This window comes from Lissotriton vulgaris, unplaced genomic scaffold, assembly GCF_964263255.1.
Source record: "Lissotriton vulgaris unplaced genomic scaffold, aLisVul1.2 SCAFFOLD_1804, whole genome shotgun sequence".
In the NCBI taxonomy this organism is placed as follows: domain Eukaryota; kingdom Metazoa; phylum Chordata; class Amphibia; order Caudata; family Salamandridae; genus Lissotriton; species Lissotriton vulgaris.
The window spans coordinates 113,532-133,098 of record NW_028244125.1 but is presented as its reverse complement, the minus strand read 5'-3'; the positions used below and the strand labels follow the sequence as shown (position 1 = coordinate 133,098).

At 49.5% G+C, this 19,567-nt stretch overlaps 1 protein-coding gene across 4 annotated transcripts in view; it reads left to right on the top strand.

The window, feature by feature from the left end:
* LOC147668144 (fucolectin-like) overlaps positions 1-13,034 on the top strand; it is a 205,182-nt gene extending 192,148 nt beyond the window's left edge. For all 4 annotated transcript variants that reach the window (XM_086948749.1, XM_086948751.1, XM_086948750.1 and 1 more), the window contains one exon: positions 12,559-13,034. In XM_086948749.1, the coding sequence (XP_086804875.1) occupies positions 12,559-12,724 (166 nt within the window). In that variant the 3' untranslated portion in view covers positions 12,725-13,034. The remainder of the gene's footprint in view (positions 1-12,558) is intronic.
* The last annotated feature ends 6,533 nt before the right edge of the window (positions 13,035-19,567 follow it).

Below are 19,567 nucleotides of genomic sequence, written 5' to 3'. Positions count from 1 at the left end.
ATAAAGAAGAACTTTATATATCATCTGAAGACTCAGGCACATTTCTTTGGCCATTTGACTGCCTATTTCTGTTGCCTCTCTTTTTGTGTGTTTTATCTAGCATTTAGCCTCTGCTGGTTCACTTTTAACCAGTTTCAGTGTCAAGAAGATTGGATTGTACTCCTTTTAGACGGGTAACGGATTGCATGAAATAGTCTGTGGACCACTTGATATGTTCTTAGTAGTTGCGTGCAAAGATTGAAAATGTACATGGAGCAAAAAACATCGCCACAGAGGACCCCCGCAACTATCGCTAATGAGATGCAGAGTAGGCATTCCCATGCCAAAAGCCGCAACAACACCACACCTCAACATTCTCAACAACCAGCCAGATCAGCGATAAGAACAAAAAACAGGCGATAAGGCACGTTAGCAGCAGGAAATTAACACCTGCTCTGACCTGGTGTAAAGTCAGACGGCAGCCTGCACCACAAAAAGGAGCCCAGCCCAGGGCTACATCGGAAGGGCAACAGACACCATGGAGCCATTCATCATGCAGCCCGGACACCCAAGAGGGCCACAACACCCCTCACCCCAGGACCCCAACCCCCACCTGGAACCCCCCCCCCCGACCACCACAGAGCCAGCGCAGGCAAAGACAGCAGACCCCCAGGAAACGCACCAGCCTCACAGACCCAACATCTGACAAGGTCACTGTCCACTACAGGCTGAAAGGGACAACCATCCAACTCATCCTGACCATCATTGCCTAACAGGCCCACAGCACCATCACAGCAGACAACCAACATCCCCCCCACACCAGGCTGCTGGCTGTGCTGCACCAGTTGGCCTCTGGCACACCCCAACCAACAACCGCCAGAGTCAGAGGAGTCTCACAGCCAGCCACATCCAAGTCCCCCACACGTGTCCTGGACATCATCATCACTCTTGTACCCCAGTCCCCACACATCCAACACAATGCGCAGGATCCGCTGGAGAACAAGCAAGGACCATAGGCCATTGCAGGATGCACGCACGTGTTGGGGGCAATCCACAGCACACATGTCCTACCTGTGCCCCTGGTGACACAGCACACAATCACCGCAACAGGAAGCACACGTCAAACATCAATGTGCAGGCAACATCAAAAAACCATGGAACCTCCACCAATGTCACCTAAAAATACACAGCCAGTGTGCATGATTTGTTCATCCTCAGACAGTCCATCATCAACCAGCGTTCCCAGGATGGCACCAAGGGAATTGCACAGCCCCTGGGCAAGTTCTAAATGAAAACCCCACTCACCTCAACTCCACAACCATGCAATTTACAACACTGGCAATGCACACATCACAAAATCACAACCAACATGCACAACAACATGCCCACCTGCCAGACATGACAAATCAACTTAAAATGGTAACCTGGGCAAGCCGTGAACATGAGCCATCAACTGTATGGGATCTCAGCCACACAATAGCCAAATGTGGGGAGAGGTGGCAACCAGGCATGTGTGAAGGATGCAGTAGAACTAGGATTGGGAAAGTACACAATGCCAAGTGTGGCGGAGATGTGCTCGACAGATCGCAGTATGCAGAACACACCCATATTCATGGCAACATACTCCTCTGGTGTATGGAGTGTAGTGGACAGTGGATGCAACCATGTCACCCTGGCCAGTGGGGGAGTTCCCAGAAATATTGCCTGTTACGTCCCCCGTAAGCGTGAGTGGAGTGGGATGGCCCGGCGTACGCTAGCGCCAGCGTAGGGGTGTGAATAATAATAATTCCTCTTCCGGAAAGCCCAACGTCTCTGCCAGGGCGGCGCCTCTCACCCGGCCACAAGGCGGAAGCCGTCCTTGTGAGCAGAGTTGCCTGCAATCCTGTGCGCCTGCCATACCCCGGCCCGCAGGACCACTAACCCGTCGGGCCTGCCCCTGAACAGCCAGGCCACACTGATCACCTGCATACACTGGCTTGTGTCAAGGAGGGCCCACCATTTGCCTGTGCAAGCTCCAAGCCCGAGACCCTGCCAGCCTCTCAGACCATCGCTGGCCCCCCAACACTGGCCCACATTACTCTTTACTCATTCACATAATACAACAGCGTCCTCTTCGTCCCAGTAGATCCCATATGTGAAACTGTGTTCTGGGTCCTGAATGGCAGTGACCCCAAATCCGGCCCAGCGGTCACAGCACCCGACCCCCCGATCATGGGGCATAGTTCCATATTTGCGCATCTTGCGACACTTGGTGCCACTAATCCTGTTCAACGCCATCCGGCGACACGTGGTGCCACTAACCCTGTTCAACGCCATCCGGCTACATGTTTTACCACTAACGCTGTTCAACGCCATCCGGATACACGTGGTGCCACTTACCCTGTCCAACGCCAGCCGGTGACATGTGGATGAGAGACCAGTACTACCCTGCGGACCAGTAGATCCCACATCCAGCACCTAGTCGCGAATCACGAATGGCAGAGCCCACACCAGTGGTCGCATGGAGAGGAGTAAGAGGAATATGTGGCTCAGTCCGGACGAAAGCTGGGTCACAGTCACAGAGGTGACTGAACACGTGGTACCACTAAACCTGACTACGCAGGCCGGTGGGGCCATCCAACCTATGCTGGCAACACTCGGTGAATGGCCCGTGCTACCCGTTGCCTCAGGCCTACACCACGGTCAAGTAGGTCACACATTTGGAACAGAGTCTTCATTACACCACGGCAGTGCACATCATTGAAGCCAGAGTACAATTCACTATACTTCCTTCGATGTGGTGCCACCAAGTCTGTGCATAGCATTACAACCACACGTGTCTGTGGGCCTACGTGGACTACTGCCCTTGGCCTATGCTACGCACGAGTAGGTCACAGATTTGGGACTGAACATCGATTATTCAAAGGCACAATACATTTCATTGCACCAAGGAGAGGCATAGGAGGATGACGCATTGCAGTCCAGAGGGAACAGGATCATCATTACGGAGGTGATCGAACACTTCCAACTACTGCCTTAGTGTCACTAACTCTGTGCATTGCGAGCCAACGACACGTGGCTGTGGGCCACTGCTGACCTCTGCCTCCGGCCTACACTGCGGTCCAGTAGGTCAATGAGTCTTGATTTAGCGATGACGAGGTTCATATCAGTGTAAAGGCATCATGGCAGACTGCATCTCCCCTCACCACCGGTGTTTCCCGACATTCATGGACACTCACTGGTCCTACATTGGTGGTGTCTGAGTCTATGGACTAGGGACTAGTTTTCATCCTCATGTAGCTGATACCGAATTAGTGGTGAAAACGAAGCTTGCGCTTTCCACTCCTCCATTGGCTGCTTCCTGATAACATCAGACCTTCCGCATCATGCCCTGGATGACACCTTCCCCTGTCCCCCGCAACCCTCCACAACATACACCTCGGACATTGATGAGGACCCGCTCAGGTTGCATGGCCCATCTGACTGCACCACAAGTCACCGTCCCGTGGCTGGGTGCAGTGCCGGCCACAGTGCAACCGGGGCCACTAACTCTGTGCTGGTCTGGTCCGGGACCCCTTCTTCTGAGATATTGGATGGCCCCTGAAGCGTTAGCCTTGGGGTTATCAGTGCAATGTCTCTGTGGCCCTGCGCTGTACGCAGTCTCCAGGCCCAACTGCGTCCCACCAGGGCTCACACACCGAATCGAGTCCTGACCGGCACGGACGTCGCATCACTGCAGGAGAAACACGCCACCACCGCAAGGACCACCTCCAACCGCCATTTGCCAGAGTCGAAACGGTGGTCCTTGCACAGCCCCTGGGCAAGTTCTAAATGAAAACCCCACTCACCTCAACTCCACAACCATGCAATTTACAACACTGGCAATGCACACATCACAAAATCACAACCAACATGCACAACAACATGCCCACCTGCCAGACATGACAAATCAACTTAAAATGGTAACCTGGGCAAGCCGTGAACATGAGCCATCAACTGTATGGGATCTCAGCCACACAATAGCCAAATGTGGGGAGAGGTGGCAACCAGGCATGTGTGAAGGATGCAGTAGAACTAGGATTGGGAAAGTACACAATGCCAAGTGTGGCGGAGATGTGCTCGACAGATCGCAGTATGCAGAACACACCCATATTCATGGCAACATACTCCTCTGGTGTATGGAGTGTAGTGGACAGTGGATGCAACCATGTCACCCTGGCCAGTGGGGGAGTTCCCAGAAATATTGCCTGTTACGTCCCCCGTAAGCGTGAGTGGAGTGGGATTGCCCGGCGTACGCTAGCGCCAGCGTAGGGGTGTTAATAATAATAATTCCTCTTCCGGAAAGCCCAACGTCTCTGCCAGGGCGGCGCCTCTCACCCGGCCACAAGGCGGAAGCCGTCCTTGTGAGCAGAGTTGCCTGCAATCCTGTGCGCCTGCCATACCCCGGCCCGCAGGACCACTAACCCGTCGGGCCTGCCCCTGAACAGCCAGGCCACACTGATCACCTGCATACACTGGCTTGTGTCAAGGAGGGCCCACCATTTGCCTGTGCAAGCTCCAAGCCCGAGACCCTGCCAGCCTCTCAGACCATCGCTGGCCCCCCAACACTGGCCCACATTACTCTTTACTCATTCACATAATACAACAGCGTCCTCTTCGTCCCAGTAGATCCCATATGTGAAACTGTTTTCTGGGTCCTGAATGGCAGTGACCCCTGATCCGGCCCAGCGGTCACAGCACCCGACCCCCCGATCATGGGGCATAGTTCCATATTTGCGCATCTTGCGACACTTGGTGCCACTAATCCTGTTCAACGCCATCCGGCGACACGTGGTGCCACTAACCCTGTTCAACGCCATCCGGCTACATGTTTTACCACTAACGCTGTTCAACGCCATCCGGATACACGTGGTGCCACTTACCCTGTCCAACGCCAGCCGGTGACATGTGGATGAGAGACCAGTACTACCCTGCGGACCAGTAGATCCCACATCCAGCACCTAGTCGCGAATCACGAATGGCAGAGCCCACACCAGTGGTCGCACGGAGAGGAGTAAGAGGAATATGTGGCTCAGTCCGGACGAAAGCTGGGTCACAGTCACAGAGGTGACTGAACATGTGGTACCACTAAACCTGACTACGCAGGCCGGTGGGGCCATCCAACCTATGCCGGCAACACTCGGTGAATGGCCCGTGCTACCCGTTGCCTCAGGCCTACACCACGGTCAAGTAGGTCACACATTTGGAACAGAGTCTTCATTACACCACGGCAGTGCACATCATTGAAGCCAGAGTACAATTCACTATACTTCCTTCGATGTGGTGCCACCAAGTCTGTGCATAGCATTACAACCACACGTGTCTGTGGGCCTACGTGGACTACTGCCCTTGGCCTATGCTACACACGAGTAGGTCACAGATTTGGGACTGAACATCGATTATTCAAAGGCACAATACATTTCATTGCACCAAGGAGAGGCATAGGAGTATGACGCATTGCAGTCCAGAGGGAACAGGATCATCATTACGGAGGTGATCGAACACTTCCAACTACTGCCTTAGTGTCACTAACTCTGTGCATTGCGAGCCAACGACACGTGGCTGTGGGCCACTGCTGACCTCTGCCTCCGGCCTACACTGCGGTCCAGTAGGTCAATGAGTCTTGATTTAGCGATGACGAGGTTCATATCAGTGTAAAGGCATCATGGCAGACTGCATCTCCCCTCACCACCGGTGTTTCCCGACATTCATGGACACTCACTGGTCCTACATTGGTGGTGTCTGAGTCTATGGACTAGGGACTAGTTTTCATCCTCATGTAGCTGATACCGAATTAGTGGTGAAAACGAAGCTTGCGCTTTCCACTCCTCCATTGGCTGCTTCCTGATAACATCAGACCTTCCGCATCATGCCCTGGATGACACCTTCCCCTGTCCCCCGCAACCCTCCACAACATACACCTCGGACATTGATGAGGACCCGCTCAGGTTGCATGGCCCATCTGACTGCACCACAAGTCACCGTCCCGTGGCTGGGTGCAGTGCCGGCCACAGTGCAACCGGCGCCACTAACTCTGTGCTGGTCTGGTCCGGGACCCCTTCTTCTGAGATATTGGATGGCCCCTGAAGCGTTAGCCTTGGGGTTATCAGTGCAATGTCTCTGTGGCCCTGCGCTGTACGCAGTCTCCAGGCCCAACTGCTTCCCACCAGGGCTCACACACCGAATCGAGTCCTGACCGGCACGGACGTCGCATCACTGCAGGAGAAACACGCCACCACCGCAAGGACCACCTCCAACCGCCATTTGCCAGAGTCGAAACGGTGGTCCTTGCACAGCCCCTGGGCAAGTTCTAAATGAAAACCCCACTCACCTCAACTCCACAACCATGCAATTTACAACACTGGCAATGCACACATCACAAAATCACAACCAACATGCACAACAACATGCCCACCTGCCAGACATGACAAATCAACTTAAAATGGTAACCTGGGCAAGCCGTGAACATGAGCCATCAACTGTATGGGATCTCAGCCACACAATAGCCAAATGTGGGGAGAGGTGGCAACCAGGCATGTGTGAAGGATGCAGTAGAACTAGGATTGGGAAAGTACACAATGCCAAGTGTGGCGGAGATGTGCTCGACAGATCGCAGTATGCAGAACACACCCATATTCATGGCAACATACTCCTCTGGTGTATGGAGTGTAGTGGACAGTGTATGCAACCATGTCACCCTGGCCAGTGGGGGAGTTCGCAGAAATATTGCCTGATACGTCCCCCCGTAAGCGTGAGTGGAGTGGGATGGCCCGGCGTACGCTAGCGCCAGCGTAGGGGTGTGAATAATAATAATTCCTCTTCCGGAAAGCCCAACGTCTCTGCCAGGGCGGCGCCTCTCACCCGGCCACAAGGCGGAAGCCGTCCTTGTGAGCAGAGTTGCCTGCAATCCTGTGCGCCTGCCATACCCCGGCCCGCAGGACCACTAACCCGTCGGTCCTGCCCCTGAACAGCCAGGCCACACTGATCACCTGCATACACTGGCTTGTGTCAAGGAGGGCCCACCATTTGCCTGTGCAAGCTCCAAGCCCGAGACCCTGCCAGCCTCTCAGACCATCGCTGGCCCCCCAACACTGGCCCACATTACTCTTTACTCATTCACATAATACAACAGCGTCCTCTTCGTCCCAGTAGATCCCATATGTGAAACTGTGTTCTGGGTCCTGAATGGCAGTGACCCCAAATCCGGCCCAGCGGTCACAGCACCCGACCCCCCGATCATGGGGCATAGTTCCATATTTGCGCATCTTGCGACACTTGGTGCCACTAATCCTGTTCAACGCCATCCGGCGACACGTGGTGCCACTAACCCTGTTCAACGCCATCCGGCTACATGTTTTACCACTAACGCTGTTCAACGCCATCCGGATACACGTGGTGCCACTTACCCTGTCCAACGCCAGCCGGTGACATGTGGATGAGAGACCAGTACTACCCTGCGGACCAGTAGATCCCACATCCAGCACCTAGTCGCGAATCACGAATGGCAGAGCCCACACCAGTGGTCGCACGGAGAGGAGTAAGAGGAATATGTGGCTCAGTCCGGACGAAAGCTGGGTCACAGTCACAGAGGTGACTGAACACGTGGTACCACTAAACCTGACTACGCAGGCCGGTAGGGCCATCCAACCTATGCCGGCAACACTCGGTGAATGGCCCGTGCTACCCGTTGCCTCAGGCCTACACCACGGTCAAGTAGGTCACACATTTGGAACAGAGTCTTCATTACACCACGGCAGTGCACATCATTGAAGCCAGAGTACAATTCACTATACTTCCTTCGATGTGGTGCCACCAAGTCTGTGCATAGCATTACAACCACACGTGTCTGTGGGCCTACGTGGACTACTGCCCTTGGCCTATGCTACGCACGAGTAGGTCACAGATTTGGGACTGAACATCGATTATTCAAAGGCACAATACATTTCATTGCACCAAGGAGAGGCATAGGAGGATTACGCATTGCAGTCCAGAGGGAACAGGATCATCATTACGGAGGTGATCGAACACTTCCGACTACTGCCTTAGTGTCACTAACTCTGTGCATTGCGAGCCAACGACACGTGGCTGTGGGCCACTGCTGACCTCTGCCTCCGGCCTACACTGCGGTCCAGTAGGTCAATGAGTCTTGATTTAGCGATGACGAGGTTCATATCAGTGTAAAGGCATCATGGCAGACTGCATCTCCCCTCACCACCGGTGTTTCCCGACATTCATGGACACTCACTGGTCCTACATTGGTGGTGTCTGAGTCTATGGACTAGGGACTAGTTTTCATCCTCATGTAGCTGATACCGAATTAGTGGTGAAAACGAAGCTTGCGCTTTCCACTCCTCCATTGGCTGCTTCCTGATAACATCAGACCTTCCGCATCATGCCCTGGATGACACCTTCCCCTGTCCCCCGCAACCCTCCACAACATACACCTCGGACATTGATGAGGACCCGCTCAGGTTGCATGGCCCATCTGACTGCACCACAAGTCACCGTCCCGTGGCTGGGTGCAGTGCCGGCCGCAGTGCAACCGGGGCCACTAACTCTGTGCTGGTCTGGTCCGGGACCCCTTCTTCTGAGATATTGGATGGCCCCTGAAGCGTTAGCCTTGGGGTTATCAGTGCAATGTCTCTGTGGCCCTGCGCTGTACGCAGTCTCCAGGCCCAACTGCGTCCCACCAGGGCTCACACACCGAATCGAGTCCTGACCGGCACGGACGTCGCATCACTGCAGGAGAAACACGCCACCACCGCAAGGACCACCTCCAACCGCCATTTGCCAGAGTCGAAACGGTGGTCCTGACAGTCTTACGGAGTTGCTCAGACCTGTTGTGGATGCCATCATCGGTCTGATACCCTGCTCAGCACTCCAGGTGCCAGTGACTCAGTGCACCGCAGGCCATTGTCCGTTACTGATTGAGTTTTGTGCTGTGGAGAGGTTGCGCAGCAATGTCACCTCAAACAGTGTGTGGGCCCTGAGACGTTCATGGGGAAGATAATGCAGGTCTAACACACCCCCCTGCATCTGCATAAGGAATATATTGAAGGGACACAATCCGAGACTTTCTTCATATGAGCTAGCTCATTTCTAGTGTCCCAACACCAGTGCACTGCAACTCACTGACACTTCTGTTTGCATGTTGGTTGTCCTCTGGACTTTCTCCAGGTCCCTCCATGTTGCTAAGCAGTTGACTCTGTTATGCATGTCTTTTCTGTTTTTGTTTCTGTGCATGTGCGGCGCCAGTTGCGTCCTCTGTTCTGCAGTGTCGGCTATGCGCATTGTACCACATTGTCGTCAATGTGGGTGTGCTGTTATTGCTATGTATGTGTGCTGTATTGTGCCAAGTAGATCTGGGACATGATCCTGGGTAATTGAAGGAGTGCAGTGTGCTACACCTCATTGTGCATGTGTGCCATTGTGCCCATCTCCCCCGTCACCCCAGTCTCTATTTGTTGCACCTTCTGTTGATGTTGTGTCAGGTCCTCTCGAGCTGTGTCAGTACTCCCTACTCCTTGCACGTCTCCAAACTGATGATTGTGGCTTGAGTTTCCTCCAGCTCTTTCTGTGTCGCTGGACTGCCACCTCCTGTCGCCATTGCTGCCTTCCTCTTGGCAGCGGGTTTGGGCCTGGTTTAGGTTGTCAAGTCATGCCGGCACCTCTTGGCCTCCTCGATTTGCTTCCTCAGCACTCCGACTGCGTTCCTGGTGGTCTGCTTGTGGGTCAGTTGCTGGTAGTGTTCGGTCACCTCCATGATGCTGGTCTTGTTTTCCTGTGGTCTGCACCCCGTCTTCCTCTCCTCCTTGGCCTTCCCGGACCCCATTGTTCCTTGCTGGTGGTCTGTGGGGATTGTGGGGTTCGCGTTGGCCTCTGCGCTGGAACAGGGTGCATCCATGTTGCTACGTGCTTTGGCTTGTTTCTGGTGTGTTGTTTCTGTGGTTTTTATGGTGCATTTTCCCACCAGACGCGTGGGATTTGCAGGCTTGTGGCTGGTTTTCGCTACTTTTTGTACCGCGATTGGCCTCATCGCATGTTTTTTTTCATTTGCATATTGCATTGTTGCGGCGTGGCGTTGATTTTAACGCGGATATTTGACGAGTTTTCTGGTGACTATCGCATGTTATCGCCATGGTATGAATTTCACGTTAAAACAAGTCTATTTTCCAGCGTTTCGATGCGATGTTGAAAGTTGCGTTACACTACTCTTGCGGTAGTTATCAAACTTTCTTGTGAATATACCCCAAAGTGTATAATCTCAGAATCAGCGGTGAGACAGAATTACTTATCTTCTTGGAAATGGTAACATTTCAGACAGCAGCCAATCAAGCCTAGATAAACGTATCACTTTATGATACACAAATAAAGGCATATGCTTTTAAAAAACGTTTGTATTTGGTTCTACAAATTTTAGCTTTCATCTATTCCTGATCTAAAATTTTGACCCATTTTCTATAATTGTGCTTTTTAATCAACTGTGACTACTGTAATTATTATTCGGCACTCTATCCAGCCTACGGCAAGGTTTGTGCTATATGAGAATAAAAACACATCTAAAAAATTATTAATTGTCGTGTGATACAAGTCACATTTAGGTTTAGGATTAAGAATGGCATTGGTATGCCGAATCCTGAATCTATTGTAATGGGTACAGGTGAGATTACTCGTTTTATGACTGATGACATGTCAGTGTCATGCTACAGAATACATTTGTGCCTCTAAAGTATCCCTCCTTGCACAAAATCAATCCTGATCACAACACAGGCACCTTGCATGAAACATTCATAATCATGGGCACCTGGGCCCCCACTGCACATCATCCAGTGCTCTGTTTATGCACTTCACAAGTTGCCTTGTCTGCATAGAGTTTTGTAGGGTTGTAGCTTTAGGTACAGCTATTGATCTATGTGCATTGACCCCTGTAAATGTACTTGCATGTGTGAATGTGTACATGTAGGTCTGTTGAACTTTAAGAAAATTATTGTATGTGTTATGTTCTATAAATATGTGTGCCTGCTGCATGTGTGCAGGCATGTCATGGGTCTCTGTGCATCACCTGTGGATTGGTCGTACCGGCCACCGGGCGTTTCCCCGGGAGGCTGCAAGGGTGAAGAAGCTGGTTTTGTTACTGAGGCTCTTTTTGAAGTAGTGCAGCAGTTTTGAAAGCACCTGCTACAGAGTTCCTTGTATAGCCAGTGGCTTTCCATTAACAATAAATCTGTCAAGATAACTCTTGTGATTAAAGTGCCTACTGAAGCGAGATCGAGTTTTGTCTAGTGGCAATTTTGGTTAAGCTAAGGTAGCTCAGAGGGCTTGTTTTGTTTTTTTGGGCCCAACAACTGTAAGGTACATGATTTTCTGCCTTACCTTATTATGTAATGTTTGCTCACATCCTTGTACAGTCTTAGTAGCTCATTATGTTACCCTCTCTTAACCCCTCTTCAATGTCCCATTTACTTTGTTCTTTCCTTCCATTACTGTGAAGCGCTCTGATACCCTTCGGGGTCTTGTTCACGCTATACAAAAGTTTTAAAATAAATAATATGCCTGCTGCAAAGGACGTGTACCATGCAGATCACAGAACAGAATTTTATTTGCAGTGCTATTTGCAGTGCTTAGTGGGTAACAGCTTTTGTCACAGAGATATTTTCGTTATTCTATAGTTCATCAGTTACAATCAATCTAGCAGTGAGCTATCAGTGTCATCAAGGAGCTACATGCAGAAAACATGGTACAGGATAGATAGCTATATTTTCTTCTGAGTCTTCCATTAACCTAATGTTTCTCAGAAGGGCTGGTTTGGGAAGAAATACATTCTTATAAGTAAAGCTAACCCTAACCATATGTTACGTTCTCAATCCTGGATTTGTGCTTCTCCACACCAAGCAATCTTAAATTTAAAAAAATGCCTACTAGTATTGATGACATGAATCCTACACCTTGTAATTCCCTCTGTCTTTCCAACATTTTCTATACATTGATTTACAAACTTAAGTATTGTCCCTGTATTTGTGTGTGATGTAAAGTGCTCAGACACCCTACACTGGTATCAGAAGCGCTATAAAACAAATTAAATCCATGTGAGAGAGGGGCTGGGGAGACACGAGAGGCTCTGTTGGAGGGTGATAGTGGAAGGAATCATTGAAAGGCTCCAGTGATGATTGTTGTATCCTGGTGCATTGTGAGGTCATCATGTACTGTGCTTTAACAGCATTCAATATAGAATGAACACTGTGCTGTAGAATGTTCATTTTTTGCCCAAATGTTTTTGGGGGGCAAACCCCCCCAAACCCTCCTTGCAGTGGTCAGGCTCGCTCTCTGCACTCACTGGGCACCATACAGGAGCTTGTCTGACAACACTTGCCAGGGCTGCTTTGGGTCCAGTGTCCGGCCCTGCTGCTGTGCATAAACAATCCAAAAACCTAACTTCTTGTCTTTGTCAACACTTGCTCTGCAATGGCCTTGAAAAATTGATATATAAACAGATCACAGGAATGCAGGTTGTTTCAAACTTTAATGACTTATTTAACCTTTGTCTGTTTATTGCTTTCCCAGGTGCGCCTACATTTCCGGAATCGGAGCTGGTGCCACCCAGACCTTCTACTGCCATGGAATGGTCGGTCGCTATGTGAACGTCATTATTCGAGGCCGACAGGAGTGGCTCACGCTTTGTGAGGTGCAGGTCTTTGCTGAACCGGAATTACCAAATCATGGCAAATAAGAACATTTAATCAAGATCCTATAATGCCATATTCAATATATTTACAAATTTAATTGAGTATTGGAGCACTCCTGAATCAATGTATTGAATGCAGACCAATTGTTCGTATTGTTGTAGGGTGAACTGCTAGTTCAAATTACCACAATGAAATTATGCTGTTCATTTTCTTTCAGACGTTTACTTTCATTCAATTAATTTTCGTTCATTTCATTCTGTTCGTTTTTATATTCTGGATTTATCTTTGTTAATTTGATTCAAAATATTTTCAAACGTTTCTTTTAGTTTAATTCAATAAAGCTATAATTGCAAATGGTTTTTCATACAGTTATTCATATTCTGCTATGTGACCACAAACTATTAGGGCACTTGTTAGAAAACGGACACACCAAAACGCTTTGGAACTGACGCATTTCTGCATTTTAGCAGAGATGCGTCATGCAAAAAAACCCTTGTGCCACCATTTACAATGCGGCACACCGTGGTGCAAGGATTGGCAGATGCGTCACGCATCTGTTGTCGTGAAGGTAACGCATTGCTAGAGTAAAGTCGCAAGCGCTACGCAACTCCAGCAATGCTTAGGAATGCCTATTCCTATTATGCTGCGTCACTCCTTACACCTGTTTCAGTCACTTTTACAAGGCTTTCTTGCGTCGGAACGCCCACCCTGCATACATTATACCTGACTCAGGTATAATGTGAAAAGGGATTTACAATGTGACGCATCTCTCTAGATGTGTCACGTTGTAAATGTGTTGCAACCTGGCGCATTGTTAACGACGCCACTGCGTCACAAAAGTGATGCAACAGCGGCATTAAAGTGTTGCAAGGGGCTTGTAAATCTGCCCCATCCTTTTTCTTGGCTTTGTAGGCTGGTATCACTAGTAAGTTAACACGTTAACACTATCAAGCTATTTGTGTTGTTCTGTATTGTGAGTGTGTGGGTGTGTGTGTGTACTCCAACCAAGCATCAAATATCACCATAAACTGCAGCAATCCTGTATCCCAGCTCTGCCTGCAATCCAGGAATTGGCCTGACCTCAGTAACGCTGCACAGACCCTCGCCACCTGGCTGCCCATCTATTGTCTTCATACCTGACCAAGCCCACACCAGGCCCCGCTGGACACCCTGAGACACTGACTCAAAGTCTGACTGAGAACCCATTTGTACAACTAATCTTTCCTCGGCCTTTGCTGAAATGTTTTTAGCAGTAGTGTAACCAACTTTGCCCCAGACCTACCGGTCTTCAGAGGCACTCATCTTAAAATGCCGATTTCACCCTCATCACTGAGTATTTCAGAAGGAATACAAGAGGCAGTTGTCTCTTTCTGTACCCCACCCTCCTACCTCATGGTTCAATCTATTCCTCAAAGAAGGATTGAGTGGAAGACAAGTGTTCCAAAGGGGTGTTGTGAATTGTACATGGGGATTACATACATTCCACAGTATCTTGTAGCTTACACAACATGTATAAAACCTATAAACCTTGTCAGAATAAAGGTATTTTAAACAAAAAAAGTTCACAACTTTTCATGGGCTAGTGATCGACCCCCCGCCCCACCATAAGCTGCTGCATGTAGACAGCCACACCTCAAAGAATAGTCATCCCAATGTTGACATATTCACTGGAAAACAAACGTGGTTATCTTATTTGCACAAATATGAGATATGTATCTGACACTTTGATAAAGACTCCATTGCCCTGTACGCTTTAATTTAAATGTTCACCAATATTAATGGTGCTATTTAAAACAGAGGTAGCCTGGTAAAAATGCCCATTTCACATCTCATGCTCATGAGTGAGCTGTAATGAACGTATAAACTGGCCTTCTTCACCTGGTGAGATCTTCCCAGAACCTGTATCAGAGGCCTGCGGTCAAGCACTACAGAAAGGGATAGAGAAGTTTCATCTCATTAGGATCGGGAATGTACTGGAGGGAGGAGTAAGAGGTGGAAAGACCAATGCACAGGAACCTTTACATGGGAACCTACCCACGAACAAAGAAAGGTTTTGAATTCGTTAAACAGAATGGGGCAGAAATGTGTGCAGCACCTTAACACTTCCCTGTGTTCACAGGGGCTTTGGTGAGCTTGTTTTCATCAGTACAAAAGGGGGTGGTGATGGACGGAGCATCTGAATCAATCAAACACTCACACCCAGTCAAAAGATCTGGGTTTAATCCATCACCGTTATTTAGCCCACTCTGCCACCCCAGTTCAGACATGGCTACATGCAAATCAGTCTGACCCTGTGCCTCATGGGAACAGTCCAGCCCGAACTGCCAAGCCATGTCTTCCCTGGACCGGAAACAAGCTTCCGAGGACCGGTTTCTGGCATTCCAGCCGTCTTCAGCCCGGCTTGCTTGAATCCAGTGGCAAAGTGAGCAAGGGACTCACGTCTGAGCAGAGCCTGCGCCAGAACCTAAGAGGTTTTAGTGCTAGCTCTTCATCAATTGATCTGATCCCCAGGTCGAGTCTTAGAGGAAGAAGCGGGGTACTAGGTGGGAGTCCTAAAAGCTGTCTTAAGAATGTCTTCTCCATCCTGGTAACTTCAGACCTATTGCAGTGTCCCCAGAATTCTCCCCCATACATAATGGCACCCCTAGCTTGCGATTTGTAGACTTCCACAGGGGGCCAACAGGTTTGTTAGTGGACTTATTGGATCATTTGAGAATTCCTCCAGCTAGTTGAGCCAGTTTAAGTTGCGATTTAGTTTGCTGGGGGCCCCACGACAAGTTCTCGTTAATGGTTACCCCCTTATAGTCAAAGGTATCTACCCTTTCAAGTCTCGTCCTCCCTAGGATTGGGTTAGGCCTAGTTGTCCTGGGGGATTGAAGATCATAAATTTGGTTTTGAGGGAATTGATCTCCAGTCCCGAGCAGTGCAGAATTCTTCAAAGCCATCCAATGTTTGCTGAATACCCATCGGAGACTTAGAAAGTAAAAGGGTGTCATCAGCGTAAATAATGGCAGGCACCCTGTTGCCATCTAACTTAGGAGCATTGTTGTCCTGTACTCCATTAAGTTGCGCGATTACCCCGTTCACAAAGAGGTAGAACAGGGTCGGTGCGAGCACGCGGCCCTGCCTTACCCCCTTGTCAACGGGGAATCGGGACAACAGGGCGCCGCTTTTCCCACATCTAACCTGGGCAAAATTAGCCTCATGCAACCTCATCAGAACAGATAGAAGGTAAGTAGGGATACCCAGCTCGAGAAGTACACTCCAGAGCTTCCCCCGGGGAACGAGATCGAATGCAGAGCGGAGGTCGACGAATACCAAATAGAGGCTACCACCCTCTATTCTCACCGTTTTCCAATGCAAGAGTAGTAAGCGAAACATTTGGTCCACGGTGGAGGTATTCTTCCTAAACCCTACCTGATAGGGACTTCGAATTGCAAACTCCTCTATACAATCTTGCAAGCGGTCCAGAATGAGTCTCGCAAAGATTTTCTGGGGGACGTTGATGAGGCTTATGGGTCTGTAGTTGGATGAGGGGAGAGGAAAGCCCTTTTTATGTATTGGGACAATCTCTGCACCCAGCCAAGTACAAGGAACCGCCATACCTCTCAAGATAGCATTAAAGAGGGTCTGAAGATAAGGACCCCAGATTTTCGGCTTGTGCTTAAAAAGATCACCCAAAGTTTATCCAGGCCTGGTGCTTTGCCTAAAGCGAGTTTATTAATTGCATTACAAACTTCCACCACCGTAAACTCAATCACCTCAGACTGCGTGTTAAGTGGAGATTGAGTTGATAATAGATCAGGGTCATCAGAGATACCCTCAGTGGAGTACAAGGCCCGATAGTGGCCTTCCCAGACTTCCGCCGCCATATTGGGTTCAATGGCTACTTTCTGCTCGCTACTGCCATTATTTATAATGGACCAGAATTTGCGAAAGTCTTGAGCAGCGAACACAAATGTTAAACTGGACCACTTATCATAATCCCATTCTTCCTTTGCACACTTGGTTATCCTTTTATAGTGTGCCCTCCTTTCTTTAATTGCAGTTCTATTATTATCTTCTATGGCCTGCAATAGTTCAGTTTTGGCCTTCCTGCAACTAGTATTGTACCAAGAACGATGAGGGGCCCTATTTCCCTTCTTAAGAATCTGGGGGTTGAGTACTTCTGCCAATTTACTTACTAGGCCCTCATGAAGACCCTCCATCTTATTAAAGTAATCAGGGGGCACAAGTGGATTGGATAGGTCTGCAGCCTCCATGAAAGATGGGATCGCCAGGCTGTAAAGTTTTGCAATTTGTTCCGGGTGCTCCAACAATTTGTGCCATCTCACTCGACGCCTGTCATTTGATAGAGTGAGATCACCAGCATTAACCCCGGAAGGTAATACACCACTCTTACTGGTATTAGGCAAACCCAGTTCCAAAATTAGGGCATTATTGTCGCTATCAACTCTTGTAAAAACATTGAGATCTATTACCTTTGACCATAGCCTTGTCTCAACCAAAATGTAATCAAGGTGGGACGTTTGACCAAGTTTGTTAAATGTAAATTTAGCTGGGGTATCAGAAGGGGTGCGACCATTACATGCTCGTAGGGAGTGAGCTAGAGTTAGTGCTGTTAGTGATCTGTATAGCTAGCTGTGTCCGTGCCCTAGCCAGTCGAGCCTGGATCAGAGGAATAGACCAATTATCGTCCTCTGCCACTAAAACAACTTCACTCAGACCCACAAGTGGCTCGTATTGACAATTCAGATACCCCCCACCAGGAGATAGGTACTACTCGGGATTGTTGAAATAAAAAGGGACAAGTCCTCGATAGTATTGGACTCTTTGGTTAAACCGACAGGGCGGGAATAAACAATAATCAATGTTAACTTAAAAGCATTAGGCAAGGCAAGAACTACACATTGGATGTCTTTAGAACAGATGTTTAGTGGCTTTACCGTGCAGCCTAAATGGGAGCCAATCAAAGGGATAGCTTAGGGATAGTCTCTCCTCAGTCTCTCTGGTTCTACTCCTCAGCAAAGGTTTCTTCTTGTTGTCCAAAAGTGATCTAAAGTTTTGGGGTTTGGGTCCCCTCTTTTATGCACAGTTTCTCTTTGTTCTCTGAAGGCAGAGAGGCCTTTGCCGAGTTCAAACCAGTTTTGGTCAGTCCTGGAGCACTCTGTTTACATGACTCCTTCCCTTTCACCGTGCAGGGCATGGACATCAGACACACCCCAGGAGGTGGAGCCAGCATCGTGGAGAGAAGGTACAGTCCTATTCAGGTCCCAGGTGCAACTCCCCCCCCCCCCCCCACCCCCATCTAGATGTAGATCTCTCTATTCACCACTGGGCTGACTCATCTTGTCTCCTGGAATCCCCCAGTCACTGTCACTCGAACTCCAGACAAGGAATACACAACCTAGAAGAGGCAAGCTTGGATAGTCAGACAAGAAAATACCTACTTTCTAGAAGTGGTATTTTCAAACACAGAATGTTAAAACCAACTTCACTAAAAGATGTATTTTATCATTCTGAGTTCAGGCATACTAAACTCAAATTTCTACCTAGTTCCCTGAGTCAGTTAGGATTATAAGATGTAATAGTCTAACTGCCCATTCTGGCCTATGAGAAATAGGTAACCTTGCAATAGTGAAAAGCAAAAACACATGAGGCAGCAACGAAAAATGGAAGGGAGACCCATGCCAAGGTGCTAGGTCTAACACGTATCCTCTCAAGCTGAAATGTGGGGAGAACTACCCTAGCTCCTGGGAGTTCTCATCACTAAGGCTGAAAAATCTGGACAGACCATCAGCATGGCGTGTTCTGTTCCACTGTGAAATCCATCCCCTGTGGGGAAATGGGCCACCTCAACAGTTTTGGATTCTCACCCCTCATCTGCATCAGCAATCAGAGAGGCCTGTGGTCTGTCTGAACCCGGAAGTGAGTCCCAAATAGGTATGGTCTCAGCGTCTTCAGTGCCCAGACCACAGCAAATGCCTCACGTTCAATAGCACTCCACCTCTGTTTCCATGGAAGTAACCACCTACTGATGAAGGCTACGGGTTGATCGAGGCCCTCCTCATTCATCAGTGACAAAACAGCCCCCACACCATGCTCTGAAGCGCCTGAACGATAAACTCTCTAGAGAAGTTGGGTGCCAGGAGAACAGGCGCCATGCACATGGCAGCTTTCAAGGCCTCAAAAGCTTTCTGACAGGTGTCAGTCCAAATCACTTTCTTGGGCTGCTTCCTGGAAGTCAGCTCTGTCAAGGGTGCAACAATGTTGCCATACCCCTTGACAAGCCTCCTGTAATACCCAGTGAGTCCTAAAAAAGCTTTCACCTCTGTCTGGGCTTTGGGGGGCACCCAAGGTAGGATGGTTTCAATCTTGGGCTGTAGGGGCGCCACCTGGCCGCTCCCAACCTGGTGTCCCAAGTACACCACGGAACCCTGCCCGATCTGGCACCTGCTCGCCTTGATTGGGAGGCCTGCCTTCCGCATAGCCATCAACACTTCTCAGAGGTGGCGCAGATGTTCTTCCCAACTGGTGCTGAACACTGCGATGTCATCCAGGTAGGCGGCACTGTACTCGTCCAGTCCAGCTAACACCTGGTTGACCAACCTCTGAAAGGTGGCAGGGGCATTATTCATCTCAAAGAGCAAAACCCGGAACTGGAAGTGCTCATCTGGTGTGAAGAATGCGGACCTCTCTTTTGCCCCATCAGTCAAAGTGATCTGCCACTACCCAGACGTTAGGTCAGACGTGCTGAGGCACCGTGTAGCCCCTAGCCAATCAATGAGCTCATCGGCTCTGGGGATGGGGTGCGCATCAGTCCTCGTGACTGAACTGAGCCCTCGGTAGTCCACACAGAACCAGAGTTCTGGTGTTGCACCCGGTGC